Source organism: Microtus pennsylvanicus, chromosome 15, assembly GCF_037038515.1.
Source record: "Microtus pennsylvanicus isolate mMicPen1 chromosome 15, mMicPen1.hap1, whole genome shotgun sequence".
Lineage (NCBI taxonomy): Eukaryota > Metazoa > Chordata > Mammalia > Rodentia > Cricetidae > Microtus > Microtus pennsylvanicus.
In genome coordinates, this window is record NC_134593.1 from 3,631,253 (window position 1) to 3,656,149 (window position 24,897).

Here is a 24,897-nt window from a genome sequence, read left to right on the forward strand (position 1 = left end):
ACTCTTTGCCTCTTGTGGTTTTGTTTCCTGTAATCCACATAAAATTGCTTTTTAAAACTAAATGAAAAAAGGAGGTCGCCTAAGGATTAATGACAAATTGTTATCATTTCCCTCTTGTCTGGTTCCTCTGAATTTGTTCTGTGGTTGTTCCTAATAATTCCCTTGAAACTTTACTTTCCATGATGATCTATCTTAAGAGAACCTTGCATATGAGGTTGTGATGTATTTACCTATTTCTTTCTGGTGCTTTTGGCCTGTGTATAATAGCCCCACTTTCTTTGGGTTCCCCTAAAACATTTCTCAGTTAGATGAATACTTAAATCCTACTGTGGGCTTGACACTTCCCTTGATGCAATGAAGAGCAATACGAAATCAATAGAGAAAATATAGAGAAACTAATAGAAAGGTGAGCTAGGCAAACACCACAGCTAATTGTTTAGAGTATTGTTACAGGCAAGAATAGGGAGCATTGCGTGTTTTTTATGTCCATTACCAGATACATTGATGCTTAGTAAGTGCTTTTCAATAAATAAGGCCTAGAACATTTCTAAAAGACTAAGAGCCTTCTTTTCTCCCCTTCTTTAATATATAGAGAGAACAGTTAATACAGAACTAGGGCATTAACAGCACTTACTGGAAAACATTGATGGTTCTGACTTAACTGTGGGTTCAAGGACTTGAATACAATATGGTGCTTGCAAACACACTCTCATTGATTAACAGATTGTCTGGTTTCCTTTAGTTGATGGTCCTCTTATCCTTGACCTCTAACCTTTTTATTTACATTAGTGGACCAGCTTGTGCTAGTTGGGATTGTTATGTTCGTGTAGATGTGACTTACCCATTAAAGAACAGGGAAAATCAAGTCCTTATTGTATTACTGCATCACAAATCTTGGCTTCCAGTTAAATGCCAGAATATAAATTAGATCTCTTATCAAATCTGGCACATATAACTTTAGGATCCTTTTTGATACAGTACATATGCTTTCAATAAATGCCTGCTCTGACAAGAAATCGAATGGGTGTCTTTTGTGTCAAGTACACTTACATTATATTTTTTACTCTGTGACTTTTAAATGGTCCTTTAAACTAGGTCAAGGGCAAAGTAAATGTGGTTTCTGTCTTTGCTTTACATTCGTTCATTGAGTATTTTTTCTTTGATTGTGTTATATTGTGGATATTTATTTTAGTTTAGTTTTCTGATATTTTTGTCTGGCTTTTCGTGTGGAACAAAATTCAGTATCTGTTACACTGTCTTTGCACTGGCTCTTTTCCAGCCGCTGTGCCTCTCTCTCATGTCTCATGAGGCCCTTTGCACATGCTCTCCCCTCTCTTCTGACTTCCTACCCTGTTATTCACGGTTACCCACCTAACAAATTTATTCCCTGGGTTTCCACTTAAACATCATTCATTCTCAGATAACCTGCTTGATCTGCCTTCATCTCTACTGAATTACTGTTCCGCTATAGTCTCCTCATCACACACTATCAGAGCTTGATCAGCATAAGGATGGGTAACCTTAGTAGTACATATTCTAGCCACTGTAAGATACCCTTAAACAGCTTTCTTGAGTCTGAGTTCCAGATTGCTATTGTAAATATTCTTAGTTTTATTTCAGGACACAAGATATTTTTAACGAAGCTAGGAATCATAGTGTTGGGGGCACATACACACACACACACACACACAGAGAGAGAGAGAGAGAGAGAGAGAGAGAGAGAGAGAGAGAGAGAGAGAAACAGACAGACAGACAGACGACAGTAAAGTGACCATTTACTGTGGTTCTGTTGTTATCCTTGAAGCATGCCACACTACTTTGGTGAGTACTGTTGTATAATTTCCCAAGAAGTGTGTCTAGAAAATAACTGATTGATTTACCAGCTTCCCCAGATTTCTCTTTGCTGCCTCACTCCATGCCTTCTAACCCAGAATCTCAGAAACCTCCCAGGAAGACCATCAAGAGTTGAATGAGTGCAATCTAAGAAAAGATAACATTGTACTACGTTCTGCCTAATGTTTCCAGATCTCAAAACCTCAAGCTGAGGAAAACCAAAGGTGTTTCTTTTTGAGCCCTAATCCTGTGATTCTCTTAGCATCCTATAATGCCTTTTGCTTTATGCTTTTACTGTTTTTCTTCCCAACACAGAAACTTTGTTTTTGACAAGCTATTCCGGACTGACTTTGTATGTATGAATGAATATTCTTAATTCCATATTTGTCCTAAAAAGCTACTTTAATCTTATTTTCCTCAAATGAAACGTGATCTTAAATTGTTTCTCCTACAATAATTAAGGAACTGCCCAATTTGAGAGCACTTTCTCCCTCTCCCCACCAAGGATCTCACGCAGAGCATTGAGTGAATAGTTGTCCGCTTTCCCCTATGTTCTGCCCATACTAAGGCTTCCACTGTTGGGCCCTATCAGCTCTTGACATTCAGGGTAGCTACTTCCTAAGACAAGAGCATCTTGGTCACAGCTGGACCCTTTAGTAGATTCCCGTTTTAGATATTTTCTGTCAGCCCTTCTGAATAGACTTCTCCCAAGTTTGATTTTGTTCTTCCCTGTCTGTACCCAGGAGCCCTGAAAAAAAAAAAAAAGCTAAGTATTAGTAACATGAAGAAAAAATGGACATTGATCTGTGGGACTCTAAATTCTTTAAAGGGTAGTTCTAAATCCCTGGGACCATGCTGGGTGGAAGTAAAGCCTTCATAAGTGTGACATGGAGAACCAAATCGAACCAAATCACAGTCTTAGAACACAGCCTGTTTGGTGCTCCTGGAGCAGCATCATATCCTCAGCATTTGCCTGTAGAGTCCAGTGCTGTTTGCATGACCGTCCCGCTAACAGCTAAGTATTTAAGCATTAAGCATTTAGATTTAACAGTTTCGGATTGCTGCCCTTGATCCTGGTGGTCTCTAAAGAGTTCCCATCAGGAAAAATGCATGATCATGGCCTTTAAGTCATATAACAATATATGCAGTAAGACCCCCACTTGCAGTTGCAGTTCTCAGATTAATGGATATGATTAAAATTAAGATGGAATAAAACTTTTAAAAGACAGTTAAATAAAATCCAAATTGATTGTAGAATAAAGGGCAAATTGTAACTTGCAGTCATGTGGTACCAAGTTTGATATGTTCTAAAATTCCTTGAGAACTGGCACAACGTTCTCCTGAAATAATTTCTGCCTCTTAAATGACAGGTGCCTCATCTTTTACTGTAGCATTAATTGGGAATCCCATCAAATAAGAAATGCACGATATAACATTTATGAGCACTCGCCTCCTGCCTTTAGCCACAGAGGAGCTGCCACAGGTCCCTGCCCCCTGGCCTGGCCTGCACTTGACTTCACCTGCAGGCATTCCCCCACCACATGGCCCTTGTTTGTGCTTCTGACTAAATCTAAGTGCCATCTATAAAGTTAGAAATTCTTACTGAACTTGTGTTTTAAGCCTCATGGGAATCAGCACGTCATTTGAAACTGCAACCTAATTATTAAACATAGACTTGAAGACCAGTGATGATTCGTATTTTCCAACATCTAGACTTTACAATTTATTTTTCTTGGCAAGAGTTTGTTTCAAGTATCCGTGAATGAAGAGAAAGGTTCTTGTATTTTGATTTCTAGAGAGAAGTAATGGGTCTTTTACTGCCGTCTTTTAAAATGTTACTTTACCTTTCACAGATGCCAGGGTTTAAATCTGCTCATTGATTTAGGCCAGTCCTTTCTTAATCTCTGGACTTTTCCCTAGAGAATCCTCCTTAGCTGTCTATAACTGTTAAAGCCCCCTTCCTAAAACAATCTATTTTATGGTCACTGAATTTTAGAGTTAGGAGAGACTCTCACCTGAAACTCATTGTTTATATCAGAAATTCGGTGTTTTTGTGCTTCATTATTTAAGATGGTTTGTGTGTGTCGTGTTTCCTCTCTTCCCTTTCATGTGGAATGCACATGCTACGTGTCGTACTCATTGAGACCCTTTCTTTCTCCAGTGCACTTGTAACTTTTCTGAACTTTTAGACTGAGATCAAAGTCAATTTCTTCCTTTTCTTCTTTCCTTTTAATTTAAATCACAAAATGCTATACCCTTACTTCTGCTTTCCATCTTTATTTTCTTTGCCTTATTTTTATGTAATGAAAGGAACCTATCAGTGTCATATAATCAAAACTGTGTGGTATCTTATATGCTTGTCCATTACAAAAATTCTTAAAGATGGAAGATAGTTATTGCTACTTTCCTTTATTCTGACCACAGATAACAACAAGATAATCCACCCTGATCATTATAACCAAGAGATATTCTACATAATACTTCCCATGCCTGAGGTCTGACACTGTCACAGTGGTCACATAGAGACTGAGAGTACGCATCAAATGTTCTACAGTGGCTCTAAGTATAACATATTTATTAAATCTTAGAAAAGTGATGTATTTGGCCTTGGGGCTATTAACAAGAACTCATATTTCACTCCATAACTGCACGGGAAGTTTTCTTTAGGAACACTGGGTAATTTAGAATGCTTCTGAAAACCCTAGACAGACAGATCTTTTGAGGCTTGGTGTTCATTCTCCTCCCTGGCTTATTTTCTAGACTAGTGTCTTACCACTAAGCTGTATTACTAGCCTTGCTTTATCATTTTCATTTCAATAATATACCTTTACTTTGTTGTGACTCTTCTTTGCCATCTTTTCAAAATAAGGAATGTCAGTTGGTATCTTCTGTTCTTAGCAGTAGGTAGTGTCAAGGTTGTCTTTCAGAAGTTATAGATTAACTCAGTCTTCCTAACAGTGTGAGGAAGATGCCTGTCAGTAAAGTGCTTGCTGCTTAAGCATGAGGAGCTGAATCAAATCCCTATTTAAAAAGCCAAGCACCACAGCAAATTCTTATTATGCCAGGGCTGAGTAAGCAGCCTAAGGAGGACCCTGGAGCTTGCTGGCCAGCCAGTCCAGCTGAATCTGAGGGTCTAGTTTATTGGAAGACTCTGTAGCGCAAATTCTAGTTGCTCTTAATAATAAAAACTCAGAGTCAGCTATCAGGAAGTGAAAGCTGAGAAATCAGAAAAGCAGAGTGGCCAGCCACTAGAGTTCTTACCTCTACCAATGCGCAGAGCAAAAGGGTGAGCCTGTCCTCAGTGTGACTGCCTACTCTGCAACCTCAGACTGCCATGAGCTCCTGTCTCCTCCCACCTTACATTCCTCTCTCTGCCCAGCCATAGCACTCCTGTCTCTACCTCCCTAGTGCTGGGGGTAAAGGTGTGTGATCCTAAATGCTGGATTCAGTGGTGTAAGCTCTGTTTTTCTTTTATACTGGATCAATTCCGTGTAGCCCAGGGTGGCCTTGAACTAACAGAGATCCCTTTGTCTCCCGAGTCCTGGGATTAAAGATGTGTGCCACTACTGCCTGGCCTCTAGTGGCTTAACTCTGCACTCTGATCTTCTGGCACAAACAGACAAAATATCACTACAAAACTCTATCTCAAAAATAAGGTGTATAGCAAAGGAAGAAATGTGATGTTGACCTCTAGCTTCCACACATGCTCGCACACATACACAAATTAAAGTGACTTTGCAAAAAAATAAAATAAAATCTTGTCTTAGTCACTGTTCTATTGCTGTGAAGAGACACCATGGCCAAAGCAGATTATAAGGAAGGCCTTTAATGGGGGCTTGCTTACAGTTTGAGAGAGTGAATCCATGATGATGGCAGAAAGTATGGTAGCAGGCAGGCAGGCTGGAGCAGCAGTTGAGAGCTTACATCTTATCCTTGAGAAGGAAGCACAGAGAACTACAGTGTGGCCTTGTTTGTGCTTTTCAAGCCTCACAGCTCACCCTCAGTGACACACCTCCAACAAAGCCACACCTCCCAATCTTTCCAAAACAGTTTCACCAGCTAGGGACTAAGCATTCAAATGGGTAAGCCTGTTGGGGGGCATGCTCATTAAAAGCACCATAGCTCAGGTTTTTGGTATGTTTTACTACTTCTGTAACAAGTCTTTATCCTTACTCTGCTGTGCTGTTCTCCTTGGTTTTCACTGTCTGCCAAAAAATGTCTAGCCTGCATTCAACCTTGAAAATGTAATTATAATAATGAAAATGCAGAGTTCAACATTCTTATGGGAAAATCTATTCCCCCAATTATATACTTGGAAGGGAAACAGATACCTTAATGCTTTAGGGTGGTGACTTGCCAGAGCAGGACCTGTAGGTATAGCAGGAAATACAGGTTATAAAAAAAACCCTCATGAAACACAACAGTGCAGCAATTCCCCAAGTTTCCAAGTCACAGTTACAGAAATTGAGTGACCATTTCCTTTTTTTAGCAACGACATTAGATTTGTCAGCTTAACTCATTCAGATGCACATTTCCTGCTTCATACTATATGTTCTCAAGAAACTGATTTGTTTACTTATTTAGAAAGAAATAAAACTGTGAGCCTATATGACTTGGAAGGCAAAGACAGGATGAAGATCAGTTGTAGGCTAGCCTGAACTACATAGTGAGACCCTATCTTTAAAAAGTAATAATAATAAAGTATGAGGCACAAGAAATCATGGCAGTATCATGTGGGCCGAATTTATAGGCTTGTCTTTTCTTCTTTGCTTTTTCTTTATCATTTGGAAAGTTAGCGGGTTTATTTTCTATTTTATGCAAACAGGAAAAAAGTTTCTACATGAAGAATTTATAGTCCAGTAAGAAAGATAAGCTATCTATACAAATAAGTAGGTTTCTGTAATTGCCAGTTCAAGAAACCTTTTACAGCTCTAGCAAATCCTTGTACATTGCAGGAAGCGACTCATGAACAATTCAGGAAAGCTCTCCATTAAGAGAAAGATGGCTGAACTAACCCTGGAGGGATAGGTAGGAGTCTGACAAGAGTGGTTGAAGGTATTCTATTTCATTTAGTGCCTATATGTGCAAGGTAGCATGGAGGCAAAAACAAAACAAAAAGCCTGGGGCATGTTCAGAGGCAAGCAACATTCTAGTTTGACTGGCACATGGTACATACCATACATACATATAAAAATCTGACCAGAAAGTTTTATGCAAAAGCCGACCTTATGGTTATGCACAAAGACTCATCCTGACTGGGTGAGACCAGTACTAGAGACTGGGTGGTAGACTACAGCACTCATACTTGCAAGAATAAGTACAAACATGGCCTCGTTGTGAGGAAGGGTGATTGGAAGCTTGCGTGTTTCAGGGATAGAGTAGGTGTGGCGGAATTTGGACCTTGTCAGAAGGACTCAGAAAGCACAGCAGGATATCTGGTGATGATGTGAAAAGAGATACGAGAAGTCTACCTCCCATCCATGCCTCGGTGGAAATGGTGAAAAGATTAAAAGGCTGAGTTACCTTTCACTAGGATATTAAACAACAGCATAGAAACAAGGAAAGGGAAATATGCAGTGAAAAGCCAAGGAGGAGGTTTTCTAGGAAAAGGTGAAAAATAGGAAGCTCTCAGACGTCAGTAAAGTCCCATCTTCACCCATTATATTATCTCAGAAGCTCCGTCTGGCTCGGACACACAAGCGCCACAGCATGCACACCCACACTCCCATACATCATGAACACGTGTCCACCTGCATTCACACACCAGCGCCACAGCATGCACGCCCACACTTCCATGCATCATGAACACGTGTCCACCTGCATTCACACTGCATTCGCACACCAGCGCCACAGCATGCACGCCCACACTCCCATGCATCATGAACACGTGTCCACCTGCATTCACACTGCATTCGCACACCAGCGCCACAGCATGCACGCCCACACTCCCATGCATCATGAACACGTGTCCACCTGCATTCACACTAAGTTTTGTCAGCCACAAAGCTAGATGCCATCTTTAAGACTTAATAGCTCTATGTTCTCAGATATACTTTAATCTCTACACATCTTTACATTTCTGTCCATAAAATGAAAGACACTGTCCTTTTTAGGAATTGACACAAAGGAATGGGTTGGCATTTGTGGAGTAAACAAATGAAAGCCTTTATGCTAAAGTCCTCACTGTCCTATCAAATGAAATAAAGCACCGCATCCTCCCACAGGACTTTCCTTAGCCTGTCCTCTCCTTATTCTTTTTAAAGATTTGTTTATATTTATTATATACATATGGATGTTTGCCTGCATGTATGTAGGAACACCATGTATGAGCCTAGTTCCTGCAGAGGCCAGAAGAGAATGTCCATATCCCCAGGATTGGAGTTACAGAGGGTTGTGAGCCACCCTGTAGGTGCTGGAAACTGAGCCCATCTTAGCCAAACCAATGAGTTTCAAGTTTAGTGTGAGACTGCCTACATCTCAAAAAATTAATCAGAAGAATGTTGCAGGGAGAGAGCCAGGCCGCTTGTTCATCAGCTGCCTGGCTAGCTTAGCCCCAAAATAACCACACAGAAACTGTATTAATTAAAACACTGCTTGGCCCATTATCTCTAGCTTCTTATTGGCCAACTCTTATTTTAATTTAACCCATTTTTATTACTATATATAGCCATGTGGCCGTGGCTTACTGGGTAAAATTCCCAGCGTTTGTCTCTGGCAGATCCATGGCATCTCTCTGACTCTGCTTTCTTCCTCCCAGAATTCAGTTTCATCTTCCCCACCTACCTAAGTTCTACCCTATCAGGCCAAGGCAATTTCTTTATTCATTAACCAATACAAGCAACACATAGAAAGAATAAGTTCCTACAACAGGAGAGTAATCAAGGAAAGACACACAACATCAAACTCTGGCCACACACTCATGCATGCACAAGCACACATACACACACTAAAAAGCACATTTACCATACGCACACCCACCACTTACATTGAGTAAAATTTACATTGTTCTAGAAGTTGCTCTATTCAGACAGTCAGTCTTAAATTGTGGGAAAGCTCCTATTTACCTTACTTTTCCTTCAGCTGCCACCACTAAATGTATCTAAAGGTAAAAACTCCTTATTCTTTCTCCTAAAACATTGCAATCAGCTAGTTAATAAACCACTTTGTGGAAGGGTTAAGTCTCAAAAACTAAACCCCAGGTTTTGGCTTGTATTCTGTCTCTTAAATATTTTTTTAGTTTCATTAGTAGAGGCATAATTTATATACTGACTATCTAATTTTTATTATATACCTATTGGACAGGGGCCATGTCTGTCTTTATAGTTATACATTGGCCCACAGAGTTTCTGGCACTCAATAAATGTTAAATAATATTTCTATTTAGCATTCTGCAGACAGGAAGCATATGGTAATAAATGTCAGAGTACAGGTTGGAAATCTCCAAAACATTATACATTATATTCCTTGGAAAGGCCAGTTCATACATTTTTGTGAATGAAATTTCTTTTTAAAAGCAGTTCCCGGGCTCAAATATTATTTAACAGTTTTCCAGCCTTCATTTTCTTATAAAGTAAAACTTTTCCTCATTGGTAATAATAAAATTTTTGAAGTGTTAGCACTAATGCAATCTCATATGAAAATGTATAAATGATTTTATAGATGGCATGAAGAAAAAGTAGTTCCTGGTCTGAAGAACAGCATAAGAAAGCATTCAGAAGCTTAAACAATATGTCTTTATATTCTGACGTGTGTGATATGAAAAATAAGGAAACAGCAGGTATTTCTTTATCATTAAATTTCAGTATGACTTGGAGGTACATGGCTGCCACAGCTGTTGCAGACTTCACAGTGGTATTAGACTTTAACTCAATATTTTTCTCACCTGGATATTCCAACCCTACTTAAACATCTTACTGTATTCTCAGTAAGAGTCCTATAGCCTAGAAAAACATATGGCATGGAAATTCAAAAAAACAATTCTTTGTACAGGGTATTTCTCAGAAAGAAATGGTTAACCATAGTGAGCTATCCAAAAGTGTTTTAAAAACATGTATTAAAGTTTCTTCCCCTGTGATTGATCTTCTGACCACACTGCTTTGAAGTTGCTACCTCTGATTAAGGATTGTCATGGTACTAGTTAGAGAGTAACCCAGGTCATGGTCACCTTGATGAAATGTCTGCTGTCAGGATTCTGATGCTCACTTCGTGTCGGCCATTGTCCTCTCTGTGAGGCTTCAAATAAGGCGACTTAGTGAGTTGTAGAGTAAGGCAGAGAGAGAAGAAGGGGCTAAAGAAAACGAGCAAAAACCTCCATCTCTGTGGTCAGAGATCACGAGGCCATTGTAGAGGCTGCTGCAAGGCATGATATTTCAGGTAAAATGGGCCAGTCAGTGTATTCTGGATCTTCTACTTTTAAAACTGTCTAAGAACTTGCATTCAGTAGGCAAGATGACTTTATAGTTTTATGTGAAATGCTTCCATTTTATTAGCATAAAATAAAATTTGTTTTAACCCCAAATAACAAAATTTAATTAATAGATAAAGAAACTAATACACTGTGACTTGTACCACAGAAAATTAGCTGTAAAACTAAACTCCTTTAAACCCTATACTCTTCCCATGTAGGCTGTTACTGCAATGAAAGCCATCCAAAAAGAACATCATATCTCAGAATACATAGAGGCCTGAATTTTCTGTTGTATAGGGAAAATCTTACATGTAGGTTTCTAGTTAGAGAGAAACATGGACAAGAGATGTTATCATGCCTTGGATTCATCCATTTCACACTATTTAGGACTTAGAGTTATTTTTTATGGCATCGTTTTAAGCCTGCAACAGCTGGAGCCCTCTATCCTAGCAGATGCTCTTAGTCTAAAGCCATGTTTAAGAGTAAATATTTTTTCTGCTGTCGAGGTGGGCAATGTGAGAAAAAGCATTGGTCTGGTGCCCTGTTCTCCCCTGGTTATCTTGCTGTGCTCTGAACTCTAGGACTAGGATCATGGAGATTCCCAGTTAGAGCCACACTACCAAATCCTTGAATCATCTGCTGTCTCCTCACTTGGAACAACAAAGCGGGATGTTTCAGATGAGTGGGCTGCAGTCTGCAGTTCTAGCCTGAGTCTTCCTCTCTTTGTTTCGGCCTATACCCAGGACCCATGTGTCCCAGATGCAGCTACGGGGAAGTAACAAGTAGATGGTAGCTTTAACCTGGGCTCATTGTGTCAAACTCAAGTACAGCACAGGAAGTAGTAGGGTCAAAGTCATGAGATGATAGTAGTGCGGGATAATAGTCATACCCATCTATGTAGGAAGTCCCAAGTAACCTCGAGAAAAGAAAACCTTCCTGTAATTAATAACTGAGTTTGGAAAATTCTAATGATTGAGGACCAATATTCAGAAATTGTATTTCTGTAATAACTAGTTACAAATAATTATGAAATGAGCATAAACATTATAGTTTGAGTTAAATATCAATTTCACTAATTCTCCTTTATTTAAGTAAGAACTTCTGTACATGAGACAAAATAAGAAGTTTTCTCATTAGTTGATTATAAAAGAAACAGTTGTCTTTTGTGCACACAAACATCTACTTGCTTTCTCTTTTCTGAATATTCTAAAGATTATACTTTTTAAGTAATAGCTTAGCCTGACTGGGAAAGCAGCAAGCCTACTGTGATGCCTAAGTGTCATGGTATAGCCAAGAGAAAGACTTTAATTATGTATCATTGTATTGACAGCACTCATTCCAGGAAGAAAAAAAATGACTCAGTTATTGCATAAGACATATGAGTTTCATTCATTGTAAAGGGAAAATGCTGTATTAAAGCACATTCAACAATGGAAAGATTCTGAAAACGTTACCTGCCTCTGAAATGGCGTAATAGTGAAAGTTATCAAGATGGAAAGACGTGTCAATGCGGAATGCAGGCTGATGAGAAATATCAGGCCTGTCTAGTTTGCTTGTGCTGCTTGCCATGCGTGAATGGAAGTGCTCCACTCTCGGGGGAGCAGGGAAGCCTCCTGTGTAGGTTGTTTATCTCCTAAATCCCTCCTCCTTTGTGATTTTTATGTCAGATCTAAAACGGAAAGCCTGTAAATATAATGATTATCACATGGATAACCACCTGCATTAGGACCCGCCCTGCTTCTCCCTTCTAAGCCTGGCTGTTCTCCACATGTCACAGCCACTCTGTGCTTGGATTTTAACCTGACTGCTTCATTAGCTTAGTACGAGGCGCCCTGGGGCAGCACAGATGGGGACTTGCTTGTTTTCTTTTCTCACTTTCACTGCAATGGCACACTAACAAGTCCTTTTCAATTTAGTGTGATCAATTCCCTTGGAATTACTCCTGATATTCAGAACCTGCCTTACTTTCTGCCCACCATCTATGCTCATTCTTCCTTCCCTGTTTTCTGACCTGCTGCCTTTTCTTTCTGCTCTTTCATGCAGTGAATCTGAGAGCGAAAATCCTACTTAAAATTCTTGCTCGGTCAAACTGTTCTCCTCTGTTGTTTTGTTTGTTTTGCTAAGGGGAAAAATAAACTCTGTTCCATCATTGTACCTACAAACCCCTTCAGATCAGAGGTTAGTGGTGACAAGTACAGTGATGTGGGACAGCTGCCTTCTCTAATGGTGTCCAAGATGAAAGGAAGGTGAGAGGAAACCAGATGACAAGATGATTTCAAGGCACAGAACAAGGTTTTAGCCGGTCTAGTGATAAGGCACACCTCAGCAAACCTGTGAGAAGAGGCACTAAGATAGAAAATTGAGTTGACTTTTCTTAAGTATGTCCTTCCTCAGCCAGAAATGTGTTGGCGCTTGGGATTGTTTACATATGTGAAAACATCCTAAGGCATGCCTTCCTTTAAAAATAATGACTTGAAGGTAAGCATGGTGGCACAAGCCTAAGACCCTAACATTTGAGAGATGGGAGCAGGAAGAGAGACAGTTCAAAGCCAGCTTAGACTACATATCAAGAGATTCAGGCCAATTTAGGTTACATAGATAGCCCTGTCTAAAAGAAAAAATACACTTATATAAATACAGTTTTATTTATTCTTGCCGTTGTTCTGTAATATACCAAGTTACAGTTAATTCATTGATATCTGAGCAAAGCTGGCATTAGAAAGCAATGTAACTAGGCATAGTGACACATCTATAATCTCAGCTCTAAGAGACAGTAGGGTTAGAAAGTTCAAGTCCAGCCTGAGCTTCCCACGAGCCTGTTCCATACAAATAATAAAACGGTTTTGAGATTTGACTTGGTGATGAGACCCTTACCTAGCAACTTAAGGCCCTGAGTTCAATCCCCAGCACTGCTCCTTCCCTCAGTTTAACTGCTTGTGGACTTTCAACCTTTCTGTTATAGTGTAGTCTTATACACTATAAGATTTTAATGACCCTGAAGCTCACTCACCCCCACCCTCTGTCCTGGAAGTCACTGTTGCCCAGGCTGACTTGAAAAGTAGTTCTTAGGGGCTGAGTAGTTGGCTCACTGGTTAAGAATACTTGGTGCTCCTGTAAAGGATTCAGGTATGGATCCCAGCACCCACACAACAACACAGCTCACAACCCTTGGTAACTCCAGTTCCAGGGTATCTGATGCCTTTTCTGGGCCTTTGCAGGCACCAGCCATGCGTATGGTACATATTACATGTAGGCCAAACATGCATATACATAAAACAAATAAAACTAAACTAATAAGTATGGTAGTAGTTCTCAGCAGAGCTGCTCAGTTGTGTGATTCATCTAAGAATTCGTTTAGTTAATTATGACAGCTTAGAAAACACTACATTGATGTTTTTTCAACCTTATCCATTGCCTTGATATCTCAGCCAGCAAATAACGCTAACTATGTGAAGTATAAATGTTCTATTGTTCATGAGTTGAAAGGAGGGTAGTCAAGGGTTTGCATGCGTGCGTGTGTGTCGTCATTGTTGATGTCCGCCGTGGCTCACTGGTCATCCTAGTATTTCTAGTGGAAGAACTAAGGAGTTGTACACTCAACTTAAGAGTTCCTGTTAACTTCATTGTTCAGCCATAATCATGCATTCTGACCTTTTCACACCCTCAGTGATAGGCTTGTTAAGTCTCTGTTTTAGTATAGTGGATCGTAAGTACATGCATGTATTTCTTCATTAGTATTTCCCTCAATATGGAGGAGCCATCCACGTTTATTTTAAAGGCACTGACTGCTTTCTGCCTTACATGGTTTGATGCAGCAGCCGTTCTAGCTGAGTTGGATCTGCTCACTGCTTGGGCTCAAATCCCATCCTTCTATTAATATCTCTTGGCAAAGATAATTTTGGAGGAATGTAAGTTAAGATGTAGAGACTCTTGACAGTTGTCTGCAATTCTTTTCCACTTTCAAGCGGGAAGTAGAAATGGAAAGTAGCATTGCCTCCATTTTCTGCCGTTCCTAAAATTAAAGTATGTGCACAAGCAAACAGTAGGAGCGTGAGGATTTGATTACACGAAGGTGGGTGGGGTTGCTTTGTTTCGCCTGTCAGTAGCTTGGTAGAAAAGTATTAGACAATATCACTATTTTCATTAAATTGTCCTCATAAAATATTGAAAAGCTGGAAGAATTTTGTGTATGAAAATTTGTAAACACATTTTTTTTAAGTGTAGCCTCTTCCTCTTAGACAAAAACCAGGTGTGGTGGCCTGGACCTTTAATCCCAGCCCTTGGAAGGCAGAGGCAGATGGATGTGTGTGTTTGTGACTTGTCTTGCCTGCATAGCAGTTTCAGTGGCTGAGGGCTATACAGACTATAAGTATTGAGCCCGCGTATCACATACATCTAGATTACACAGTTGTCAGTATTTTGTCAAATTTGCTTCCCTTTGTTTTTTTTCCCCAAAAGAATTCTAGGTTACAAATTTTGTGGCATTTTATCCTTGAATACTTCAACGTACAGCACTAAAACTAAAGACATTTCCTTATCATACTGATTATTCCTAATATCATAATTTCTAATTCTCAGATTACATTTGTTCAAGTATCTTTCACAGCTGGTTTGTATAAACAAGGTCCAGTTAAGGTCTACGCATTGGTTCGGTTTATTTCCCCTCCCCAGTTTATCTTTGAGGTTAACTTTAAAGAGACCAGACTAACTGCCCTGTAAATAAATGTCCCATCTTACAGATTTGTTTGTTGTCCTTCTCGCTGTCTCCTTTAACTTGTTCCTCTCCTTTTCTTGTGAGTACAAATTATTGGACTAAAGTTTTGATTAATGGTGTTAAGATCTTTGGGGCAGAATACTTCCTGGTTGATAACATGAACTCCATTCTGCATCCTAACAGAAAGCACGGGATGCTTGGTGATCTCACTACATGTGATGTTAATAGACGGGTTGATCACAGGGTTAAAATGGTGACCACTTGATCTCTTTCATCATAAAGTTGTGCTTTACTCCCTGTGGTCAGCATGGAATCTATGCTGCTTTGATTCCATGTGAAGAGCCTGTCAGTCTTCACCTGATGACTTTAACAACCACTTGTGATCCCTGTCTCTATAAATTCCAACATGAGATTGTAAAATAATTATTTTTTCAGTATCTGTACTTCTAGGAGCAAGCATTCTAGTCTCCAGAACAGCTTTCTCAGAGGTATTGCTTTAATTAGAAATATAACCACCAGCATGGTCCTTGGGTGTCAAGCGATTGTCTTTCTTTGCTGAGGTCAGAACACCTGAACTCACTGTGCAGCTACTATAAAAACACAGACTGCATCTTCTGTATTCCAACTCGGGAAGTGTGTTGACATTATGTGTACCATTGTTTTTCATGCCAAGACAAAAATGAAATACTTTTAGAGTAAAAATAAAAATTAATCTGTGTGACTATATTGAGATAATTGAATAAAAAGAAAACTGAATGAGTTTGAAAATGAATTATTTTTTTTATTATCTAAGACTTTATAATTAACTGTTCTTTTTTTCCCCCCAGGAAGCTGCCACTTTTGCTAGAGAGCAAGGCTTTGAGGTGAGTTAACCCACAGTTGCACACTAAACAGATCCTAAAGGTTTTTTCTAGCTGATAATGAAGTTCTTTTGGACAGTGATTGATGTGCTATTATACTCTCAGAGCCTCTCTGCAGTTGCCATGGAAACTTGGCAGTCGTCATGGTTTCTTTGTTCTGCCAGCACAGTGTTATGACGCACTCTGCTAGGTCTGCACCCAACATCGCCTACAGATGTTATTTATTGAATTTTGAAAAGCCTCTTGGGAAGCCAAGAGGTTGGGCACAGTTTCAAGCTGCCTCTGCAGATATGGGGCCTGTCAGTTTGTTCAGTTAAAAAGCTAGCTCATTAGCTGCGTTTCATTTCATGAGGATTCGGTGCTGAAGCAGTGGTGGAACAAGCAGAATAGCGAGCTACAGTGTCACTTAAATAAGTCCAACCCCTCACATGTAGATTATCATTATGCAAATTAATTTCCAAAGGTTGTACTTAACAGTTGTTAGGGACTGATTAATTTAAATCCTTCCTGTTTGAAACTCCCTTTCATCTTTTTAAAAATAGCGTAGAATGTGTTTTAGTTTTCTGAAAAAAAATATTGATAATTGACCTTAATTTTCTGATCTTGATTCTGTTTTTCTAATAGAAGGATGATCTTGTCAGGATTCAAACCTCCATGTGGTTGTTGGCAAAATCAAGATACAGTCAAGACCATGTTTTTGTCTGCATAATATCTATCTTCTAATTGACTGTTAGAAAACACTAACTTCAGTATGTACCCAGGTTAATTGACAGATCATTAACTTGAGCTTATGAGTCTTTTATGGCTGATACTGAGCCAGAACTATGTCAGATGTTCTGTTTTATACATCAACTTGCAATATTATATAACTATAGTAACTCTAAAAATTATCTTTATGTATTTAGTAGAAGAACACATGCCTGCCACAGCATACAGCATACATGTGGAGCTCTAAGAGCTTGCTGGAGTCAGTTCTGATCATCCAGTTTGGCAGCAAGCACCTTTACGAGCTGAGCCATCTCACCCATGTAACTTTGGAAATTTAATGTGAGTGGAGCTGAGATTTAGGAACTCTGCCCTTATGTGCATACTCAGTGTCGCCTGCCATGTACCGAAGTTGTGAGCAGTGACTGAAAAATACTTGTAAGCTTTAAGCTCCTTAAGCAAAGTTGAATTTGGATAAAACTATTACTTAAATTAGTAAAGGCAGATTCATCATTAAGGAACAAAATAACACGCGTGCATGGTACCCATGTCATAGAACATAAGAAACTGGAAACACCTCCTCTTCGTGGAGAAAGAAAATGAGCATGTCTCTAAGAATTCTCTCAAGATCATTTGGACGCATGAGAAAATTACATAAGAGTGGGCTTCTTAGAAGTTTGCTTTTGTTCCTTTACCATAGTTTTGTTATTATTGAGGTAAGTTGTGTAGAAAGGGATTTCCAAAGTTGCTTGTTTTGTCTAATTTGTTTTATTATTTAATTTCCCATGCTGACAACTGTTCTGTAAGACCAGAAGAATCAGGAGAGTTAGTTTACAACGTGGGGCCACCAAAAAGCCATAGCAGTTAAAGGCAACGACTTAAATCCAATTCTGTGACCTCTGACCTCCATACTAGAGTGTGTGGACACATGTACTAAACTAATATAATTTGTTATGTAGGGCTAGGGAAGTAACGTGTACGTGCACATGCACGCGCGCTCCCACACACACATAAATTTAGAACAAACATTTTGATTATGAGAATAGATACAAATGCTTTCAGTCATTTTTAAAGTTTCACTGCCAGGCATGGTTGGGTGTACTCCTTTAATCCCTGTACCTTAGGGAGAGAAGCAAGCATATCTCTGTGAGTTCAAAACCAGCCAGGGATACATAGTGAAACCTATCTCAAATCACAAATAAGGTTTTACTTGTGCTAGTTTTTTAATACTAAAAGCTAATATTCTCAAATATTACAGATCAAAATGTTTCATAGATGAGAGGTCTTAAAATATAAATTTGTACCTGTCGGTTAGCCGTGCTATCATTAAGCAAAAATATTTGGGTTATGTGATTAGTTTTATAGAGCCTTGGACATTTGACATGCATATGGCAGATATCTCAGTTCTGTAGTGCTTGTGTAAGGTCGTTTAGTTCAGTAAGCCTAGCACAGATTGTATTGTTTCTGAGCTCTTTGCTCTGTTTTTGCCTGGTTTACATTGAATCTCAGCAACTGCACTCTTTTCCCTGCTAACCAGCGCTAGCTATATTACCCTCCCATTAGTTCCTATTTACTGACTTAGAAACTGTTTTCTGCTAACCAGCGCTATATTACCCTTTCATTAGTTCCTGTTTACTGATGTAGAAACTGTTTCACATTGTCATAAGTCTGCCGTAATGGATTAGAGCATATAACAAAGTGGTGATTATCATAACCACACACCCTATTACTCCTGACATACCAAGACAGCTCTGCCAGTGATGTTGACAGTGGGTGTAGATTCAATAAAGCACATAGTGTCTTACTATACCGCTGCATGGATTCCCAAAAATTATTGGAAGTGTTGCAGAATCTATGGAAGCCATGAATAAAATAGCCTCACATCAGCATTGTTAATAAAAATAGAGTCCATGTGGAATCTGAGGAATCCAGTGATTTTGTAATGTGATTAACATTTTCTCATTTCATTAGGGAAAAAATATGAAAGCATGGGTGTAGTACTCAAATAAAACAAAAATCACTTATCGTCACAATTTTCTGTCAATGGAAGTGTTCTGATGTTCACACATCTAGTATAATAACAGACTAGACAAAAAGTCTGTATTTTATCACCCCAAGCCTTAATATTGGCTCTAGATTTGGAGCAAGGCTAAAAAGGTAGAGTAATTTTTACTAAGGAATGGTGATCATCCTTCCTTCCTACCAGCACCCCATGCCCTCCCTTATTTTCTGTTACTAATACCAGTCCTTTCCCCAAAGCACAGAGTGTGTTACTGTAGGTGATATGCTCCTGACAGGCCAGCCTGATGCCTCTAAAAACAGCCTGTGTTCATTCATCAGGAAAGACCCTCGGCAGCATCGGTCATGATGCCCCAGTGGGTTTCTCTGCCAATTCTACATAATCTTTATTTTTTTAAAAAAAAAATCATCTCTAATCTTTAAAATGAATTGAGCATATTTTTTTTTTTAGTGAGAAGCATCAGCTCAGGAGGTTACTGGAGAAAGAGATAAAAGCTGAAGCTAGGCAGAGCACAGGTAGGCTCTTCGTATATAGGTGATAGAAAATCGCATAGTGCCTGATTTAAATGACACACCCGCTAAGAATTTAAGTGACAATTCTCGGTAGAGTTCTGTGAGGCCTTTTTATTATTCAGGAAAAACAGCTGGTAGTGCACTGTGTTGTTAAATCTTCCTTATCTTGAACTGAAGGTTTACATTATTAGAACCTAAATAAAAGCAATGCATTCTTCATTATAAAACCTTTTTAAAAACTGTCCTAATTTGATGTAAATTAAATAAAAATAAAGAAAATACCCCCAAAACCTAAATTTAGTTATTTTCTATATTTCTGTTGTTTCTGCACCAGCCTATGTGCTAAATTCTGAAAGGAATTCAACATATTGAATCATTTATTCAATATCACTCCAAGCAAAAACTTCCATTTTCTTGTAGATGCCTAAGATATGTCCATTGAGGGAACAAGGTGATCTCACTGCCTTCCCGTCTTCCCTCTGACAACCCAGAACATCTTAAAATTACAGCCTTTCTATAACCAATGAGAATTCCATCATCTTCTAATACTGAACGACCAACTATAGAATTGTGTAGTCCAGTAGCCACATTTGGCTGCTCAAGTTAAAGTTATTTAATATTAAATAAAATTTAATTTTAATTTTAAAAAATTTAGGTAGTTCCAGCTGTCCTGAATTTGAAGCAGGAAGATTGCTTGAGCCCACGGATTTGACACTCGTCTATAAAACATAGTGAAATTCTGTCTCAAACAATAAAATAAAATGCAGCCTCTGTTGGCCTACACACATTTCTAAACCTCCTTAGACTGTGTACATGGTAACTACTTTATTATATGGTGCAGATATTGAACATATACAGCATCTAAAAAATTCCGTTAATCAGCACTGAGGAGAAATCTACAAAACATATTCAGGAAGTAATGATATCCAAAGAATTATCTAAGGTGATTCCTAGGTTCCTGTGTTATTTACAGATTTTAGGATTGCAGTGAACTGTCACAGTCTCTGAAAATAAGATGTAAGTCAGGTCCTGCTGGCTAGGAGAGCGCACCCATACTTCCTGAGGTGGCTGGGCGCCTAAGAGGGCAATTTTAGAAACAGATCAGGAAAAACAGATTGTGTAGTTTTTTAATTCCACTCCATGTTTCATTAAAAATATTTACTGAGCACTTTTGATGTTCTTGATGCCACCAACAGACAAAAAGAAAAAGAAATGACCACAGTTTGATTCCTCAGAACCCAGGAAAAGGTGGAAGAAAAGAACCAGTTCTATAGAGCTGCCCTGTGAGCCCCCGCACAATTGCTGTAGCAGACATGTGCCCCTCCCAATAATAATACAAATTTTTAAGGAAGGAAAAGAAGCTTAAAACTGACAAATAGAGCTCTCTAGCAATGGTGGGTGGCAGGGGCAGCCAGTTAGCAGTCAAACAAGGAGACACATTTCAAACAGAGGAATCAAGATTACAAAGGCCTCCCAACAGAAAGAACACTGTACTGCATACTCCACAAGACATTGCCTTTGGGCTGGGTTGAGTGTGGAGGGTATCCTGAGACCTGACTGATGATTGAACCCCATAATCTCATGGAAATTCTGCTTAAAAGACAAAGCAGAAAGCGGTGTGGTTAAGGGTGCAATGTGTGGGAACACCACCGCTGGGGCAGACTGGGACAAGGTGTTTGAACATTTGTATCACCTGCTTAGTGAGAGTGGACTAAAACAAATGTTGGGTGGCACATGCTTCGTGCAGATATGACACTCAGGGGAGAGCTTCTGGAAGTCTGCTCTCTCCTTCCACCAGGTCCTCAGACTTGGCAACAGCATCCTTCCCACCAAACCATTTTGCTGGCCCAAGAAAATATAGTCTTTAATTTGGAAGACAATACTACACTAAACAGTGATAAAACCACAGTTTTACATTTTATAAAATGCTTCAGTTTATAAATTTTTTTTCCTATGTCACTCAAACATTTAATACTTTCATAAACCTTAAGAGGTAGATACTCCATTCAACAGATGAAACCCAGGCCGTGACCTGTTCCAGTTCACACAGCTCACTTGGACTGCCAGCTAACGAGACCTTAACTCTCCAAACCACTGTTTTCCTCATGTCATGTTCTAGCATATTAGAAAAGTTGAACTTCAGAATGACCTTGAAAAATGGGGATGTCTAAACATTTAAACATTGGAATTTATAGTATAAAATACAACTAAGAAAAAACATATTTAGATAAAGATCAGGGCTAACTTGTGAATGAATATGTAGAAAAAAATGACTGAGGAAGAACAGTTTGTACTTTTGTGGTAACAGCAAAAGGCACATCACAGGGTTCATAGAAGCAACATCGTCTGTGGGTGGCCTGGAAGTAGTAGTTACAAACACTGTGGTTCCTAGAGGCAGATTTGGGGACAGTCATCCTGACTGCACTACTGTTGTCAATAACCTTGGTCAACAACTGTCTGCGAGTCAGTTTCTTCATCGGCAAGATGAGATGTAGACCTACTGATAGACCAAATGCCTAGTGTAAGAAAGGCCCAGTGAATGTTTTAGAGATACACGCATGGCCAGTAAGATAGAGGAAATTATGAAATCTTCTATATAGAGAAATTAAAATTAGGGACCACTTTAGAGCCCTATGATACCTCGTAGCTCAACTCTCTGAACTTTCGTCTTTTGCCCCCATCCACTTGTCATCTGTTTTTCCCTTCTTAGATACTACACTTGAGTTTTCAGTACTTTTAAGGCCCTCCCTAGGGATTGTTTGAGCATCTTATGGGATTGAAAGTTTTAGGCAAAATTAAGATGAGAGTCATTAAGTGGAATAAATTAGTTTTACATTAGCATAAGTCAATAAACTAAACTCTTTCAACTTAACTTACCTGCTTTCATCTCCACTTTTCTGTCTGTTTTTTGTTTGTTTTTATTTTAAGTATATGGTGCTTTGCTTGGATGTATCTTTGTGCACCACATGTGTGCCTACTGCCTGCAGAGGCCAAGATGGCTTTGGATCACCTAGAACTAGAGGTACAGGTAGCTGTGAGCAGCTCCATGCTGCTGTCGGAAATCAAACCTGACTCTTCTGTAAGACCCCTGGGCAAACTCTCCAATCCTGCCTTCTTTCTTTTTTGAAACAGGATCACATTCCTGGTAGCACAGGGTAGCCTTAAATTTACTGTGGATCCCAACTGACCTAGAATTCATGAAGGTCGTCTTTGCTCACTCTCTCCTGTGTCCTGAGATTATAGGAGTGATCAAGAGACAGCAACTATTTTTAATTTTTTAAGGTAGGGTCTTACTGTGTAGCTCTGACTGTCCTCATGGTAAAATACCTTCAGTTTTAGAACAGAACAGAACCCACATGTGTTTCACCTACCTTCCCCTACTGTTAGCATCATTTTTTTATCTTTTTTACATCCACGTGCATTAGTGTTTTTTCTTTTTTTTTTTTTATTTTATTTTATTTTCGAGACAGGGTTTCTCCGTAGCTTTTTGGTTCCTGTCCTGGAACTAGCTCTTGTAGACCAGGCTGGCCTCGAACTCACAGAGATCTGCCTGCCTCTGCCTCCTGAGTGCTGGGATTAAAGGCGTGCACCACCACCGCCCAGCTTTTTTTTTATATTTTAATTAGTGTTTTTTCTACAAGGGTATCGGGTACACACAGACAGTTATGAACTCCCATGTGGGTGAAAGAAATTGAACCTGGGTCATGGAAGAGCAACCAGTGCTCTTAAACACCTGAACCATCTCTCCAGTTCTACTGTTAACATCTTTAAATAACCAAAATTTAATGGTCCAAATCAGAAGATTAACATACATCCAGTGCAAAACAAAAACAGAATATATTCTGACCTTGCCAGTGATTCCTTTGGTTTTCCTTTGTTTCGCGTGGGGGTCTTCGCCTGTGCATAAAGAGGTCAGAGATCAACTTTGGGGTTCATTTCTTTCCCTCTACCGTGTAGATTTTGAAAATTGAGCTCATCAGGCTTGACAACAAGCACCCTTAACTGCTGAGCTATCTCTCTGGCTGGCTTTTTCTTTTTATGTCCCAGAATCTAATGTAGGATACCACGTTACGTTGGTATCGTGTGTTGTTAGCAGCTTCCAGTCCATGGCTGTTTTTCAGTCTTTCCTCATTGTCCCTGACTTTGATACTTCATATTCTATAGAATGACCCTCTCTATATATTTGAGTGTCTGGTGTTTTCTTGTGTGGGGGTTGACACTGTGCATTTTTAACAAAAACCACAGAAGTGATATGCTCTTCTCATAATATCAGGGAGCTTAAATGATGTCACTAAGTCTTATTGCTGATGATGTTAACCTTGATCACTGGGCTAAATGGTATTGATTGGTTTATCCTCTGTAGCTTAGTCCTTTCTGTTGCAGTGGATAAATAATCTAGAGAAGATTCTTTGGGACTAGGATATTTTCTTTTGACCATGAATTTCAGTATCAGTTTATTATAAGTTAAGGTGATGTTTATCAATTCTCTCCACTATAAAATTACTGATTTTTTTATGGTAAGTTTCATAAAGGGAGATTTGGTGCTGGGGATTGAATTCAGGACTTTGTGAATGTCAAACATGCATTCTGAGTTACACCCCCGCCCCAATATCTTTTAGTTGAGTATTTCCTTGGTTTTGTCAGTAAATGGAGCCTTAGAGATGTTTATGAACCTTTTCAAGGACATCAATAAGTATAGGTTCACTATATTCTAAAGCTCTTGGTAATGGCATCTTTCAGTTAAGATGCACGATCTTAAGTGTGAGGAGCAAAGGGCCTAAGGAGATGAAGGGGAGGTACTGTGGATTTACAATCTGCAGTGTTGTGAAGATAAAAATTGAGGTTTTGAGAAAGGATTTACACTACAGGAAAAGCGTTTCTTGCAAGCAGGCAGTTGCCCCTGAGTACGTACACAGTGAGACACTTGGTTAGGTGCACACTAACAGTGGTCCCAGAGTGAGCAATAAAACGATTTGCCATAAACGGTGAACAGGGATACAGTAAGAATAAAGGTTGCATAAATCCAGAAAAGTTTCTAACTTGTATTTGATAGCTTATTTCAATCTTGAATTACCACGTTTATGAGATTAAATTTGAAACATGTTTCTCTTATTAAATTGATAAACTCTGACAGTAAGCTGTATTTTCCCAAAGACTTGGTAAAAAGAAATCATGGATTTTCCATTAATTTATTATTCTCGGGGCTGGAGTGATGGCTCAGTGGTTAAAGCACTGACTGCTCTTCCTGAGGACTCAGGTTCTTTTCCCGGCACCCAAACAGCAGTTCACAATTGTCTGTAACTTCCAAGATCTGACATTCTAACACAGACACACATGCAGGCAAAACACCAATGCACATAAAATGAAAATGAATAAATTCCTTTTTTATTGTTGTTTTGTTTGCTTTTTGAGACGGGGTTTCTCTGTGTAACAATCTTAGCTATCCTGGAACGAGTTCTTGTAGACCAGCCTGGCCTCGAAATCACAAAGATCCGCCTGTCTCTACCTTCCGGGTGCTGGGATTAAAGGTGTGCACCACCATCACCTGGCTAGCTTGTAATTTTTTAACTCTTTTCTTTGTCTTGGGTTTTTGTTTTTGTTTTATTTTGTTTGTGTAGCCCTGGCTGCACTAGAACTCACTATGTAGAACAGGATAGCTTTGACCACACCAGTCCTCCTGCCTCTGCCTTCCTTATCCTAGGATCATAGGCCTGTACTACCTTGCAAATTTAACTGCCTTTTCTTTCTTTTTTAAATACAAAAAATACTTTGTTGTAATAAACTCATAAAAGCACTATGAAGCTAGATTAATGTAACCTCTGAAGCAGATACCTGCCCAGTCCCAG

General features: G+C 39.2%; 1 protein-coding gene across 2 annotated transcripts in view; it reads left to right on the forward strand.

Moving 5' to 3' along the window:
• The window catches only part of Adk (adenosine kinase), a 407,022-nt gene that overhangs the window by 312,510 nt on the left and 69,615 nt on the right, over positions 1-24,897 (forward strand). For both annotated transcript variants that reach the window (XM_075949366.1, XM_075949365.1), the window contains exon 8: positions 15,782-15,817. In XM_075949366.1, coding sequence (XP_075805481.1) covers positions 15,782-15,817 — 36 coding nt within the window. The remainder of the gene's footprint in view (positions 1-15,781; positions 15,818-24,897) is intronic.